The sequence below is a fragment of the Gastrolobium bilobum genome, unplaced genomic scaffold (genome assembly GCF_033153095.1).
Source record: "Gastrolobium bilobum isolate Gb01-03AN ecotype WA unplaced genomic scaffold, APGP_CSIRO_Gbil_v1 utg7104, whole genome shotgun sequence".
NCBI classification, from domain to species: domain Eukaryota; kingdom Viridiplantae; phylum Streptophyta; class Magnoliopsida; order Fabales; family Fabaceae; genus Gastrolobium; species Gastrolobium bilobum.
Window position 1 is genome coordinate 62,384 of NW_026898416.1, and position 2,870 is coordinate 65,253.

Sequence of the window (2,870 nt, forward strand, 5' to 3'; positions counted from 1 at the left end):
TAATATACCCATGCTCGGATGTTAAGCACGGAAATGTGTGCCGGTAAAAGCTCAGCAATCAGCTCTGCTTCTGCAGACAAAACATGTGTCCTGCATATAGCAGGAAATGTGTGTGGAGGCTTTGCAATTATAATTGCATTTACAATGAATTGACATCTACAGGTACAATTGCACCTGGATGAGTGCAGAGGAGCTGAAAAAAAAATTGCACCAAATTGAATTATATTTATTTTATAGAAGTACTTACACACCACACGTGTTAAATGACCAGTGACTATTGTTTCATAGTCTATGAAGGCCAAGTGTAAATGGAAGGTTTATATTTATAATTTTTTTTATTTTGTTATAAAATAAATATTTTTAAAGTTGAGAGTTCTTACAAATTTTTTTTATATTTTTTGAAGAGCACAGAGGAACTTAATCCATTTTATTCACATGACACGGTAACATCTGCCTAAAGAACAAAAGATCCAAAAAAGATAACCAACATAAGAAGAACCATACAAGCATAAGATACACAAATATATACAAACTTTTTCATTGTTCTATGTTTTGAGTCATTCAGTCTTGACATCAGGAGATTGGATTGAAGAGGGATAAACCAAATTCTTGACTCCAGTGGCGTCCAAAATCTTTTTGCTAAGGGCTTCCTTTGCTGGAGTTCCTGGTGCAGTCTTATACAGCATTCTGAAGTTCCACTCCATCAGCTCTGGGCACAACACTTTCACCACATATGTCATTTTGAACCATGCAGGTACCGTCACGTACCTATCTCCTCTCAACGTGCTATTCACTATCGCTTCGGCGCACCCACTCACTGACCCCACTGGCACTACGCTCACTTCAACCTACAGTTAAGAATTAATTCAAAAATACATTTATTAAATATCAAAACTAATGGTTATAAATTTTACCTAAAAAGAAGACTTATAATTCAGAGAATTAGTTAAAATAAATATCAGGCAATTCATCATTTAAGAGAAAATCTGTGAAATGTAATTTGAAAAAGAAAAGAAAAATTTAAAAAATGAGATTGATGAGCACAGAAGATTTGCTTACATCTCTCAAATCTTGGTCAACACCCATCTTGCCTTCGGGCAATAAGAACTTCCCTTTGGTCAATTCAGACTCTATGTAACCGGGTGTCACGATGGTTATACCTACATCGCACCCAACTTCCACCCTCAATGTTTCATACAGACTCATCAATGCTGCTTTGCTTGCCTGTGTTAGTGTTAAATAAATAAGAACAATTGAACATCAATTCATGAAAACAGAGATAGATCATAAGATTAATTTTAGCCCTATACTTTTACTCTTATGTTATATAGATTCATATATCATGTTACGCTCACCACTTAATTTTAATTTATCTCAAAACATAAGATTAAAGCCCTACTTATTTATCATTACTTTGTCCGTATGGTCACTTACACTATACACGTTCCTTCTGAGTGCAGGCAACCAAGCATCTGCAGATGACATGGCCACGATTTTGCCTCTGCTGTTCCTTAGATGCGGTAAAGCAAAATGGGTAGTGTAAACTGATCCCCAAAAATTTGTTTCCTGGGAGCACACAAAATATATAGATTCCCACTAATTAACTTCCACATAACATGATTGAGGATTTATTCATGTATCATATATGAGCAATTACCATTATAGGTCTCAAATTGGTGATATCATCTATTTCTTCAAATAAGGTGGAAGTGCTGATTGCGGCATTATTGACCAGATGGTCCACTGCAACACAAAGAAACCCCGACAGTGACGTACTAAAACCCCGACACAAAGATAAATGATTAATGAATTGGTTTGAAAGGTCACACGTACATCTTCCAAAATGAAGAAGAGTTTCTTCCACTAATCGTCTACAGTCTTCAACCTTAGAAACATCAGCACGTATTACGATAACATCAGGAGATCCATAATCACGCGCTCTATCAGCAACTTCCCGCAGTGCATTCTCCCTCCTTGCAGAAAGTGCTAGACAAGCACCTCTCTTAGCATACTCATATGCCAAATACTGCAAAAATTAAAATACAAAGGTTACTCTTACAACTGAAAATCTATGCCAGATCGATAAGCTAGTTTCTTTTTATTTATTATTTAGTTTGGGGTGGATCGATTACCTCTCCAATGCCAGAGGAAGCACCTGTGATGTGAACAACTTTACCAGCGACATTTTCAGTGAAGATGGAATTTATGGTGGAAAGGAAGAACTTGAAAGCCCAATAAGGTGGTAGGAAAAGGAAGAGCGAAACGAAGGTGATTGGAGGAGCTACGAGGTTCAGGAACTTATGAATAAGGTCCATCACTGATGAGTGCTTTAGATTATTAATTCAAGCAAAGGATAGGAAAGTGTGGAAAAATTAATTATAAGATCGAAGGATGTTGTCATGCAGAACAATGAAATTTTGGGGTTTGTAGTTATAGGTAGGGAAGCATGCACGGAATGTTACAAGTAGAAATAAAGCTCAAGGTAAGGTGGCACCACCGCATGCCAAGGATAAGACACGTATCTCATATAGAGAAAAAACAATGTCGGTGACTATTGTCCGCATCAGGGGTGGCAATAAAGGTTAAATATAGGATCGGTCGCGACACGACACTAAAATTCATGTTTGGGTTGATCCGTAAAAAAAATCGTGTTGTGTTCGGATTAAAAAAAATGATTCGTAAAAAATTCGTGTCGTATTTGTGTTGATGTATTCGTATTCGTATTCGTGTTCGTGTTGAGCTATATTTTTTTTAATTATTAATTTTTAAATTTTTTGATTTCAACCAATTTATTTTGTTAATTACCGTTATGACCCCTATTTGGGATGCTATTCGTGTCGTGTCAATCTACAAATAATTCGTGTTGTGTT

At 36.3% G+C, this 2,870-nt stretch overlaps 1 protein-coding gene across 1 annotated transcript; it reads right to left on the minus strand.

Moving 5' to 3' along the window:
* Nucleotides 1–557: 557 nt before the first annotated feature.
* On the minus strand, nt 558–2,315 carry LOC133316091 (11-beta-hydroxysteroid dehydrogenase A-like). The gene is made up of 6 exons (XM_061517789.1): nt 2,133–2,315; nt 1,834–2,026; nt 1,658–1,743; nt 1,435–1,566; nt 1,060–1,224; nt 558–848 (listed from the first exon to the last, which is right to left on the minus strand). Exons 1-6 carry the CDS (start codon nt 2,313–2,315, stop codon nt 558–560), a joined length of 1,050 nt encoding a protein of 349 aa, XP_061373773.1.
* Nucleotides 2,316–2,870: the final 555 nt, after the last annotated feature.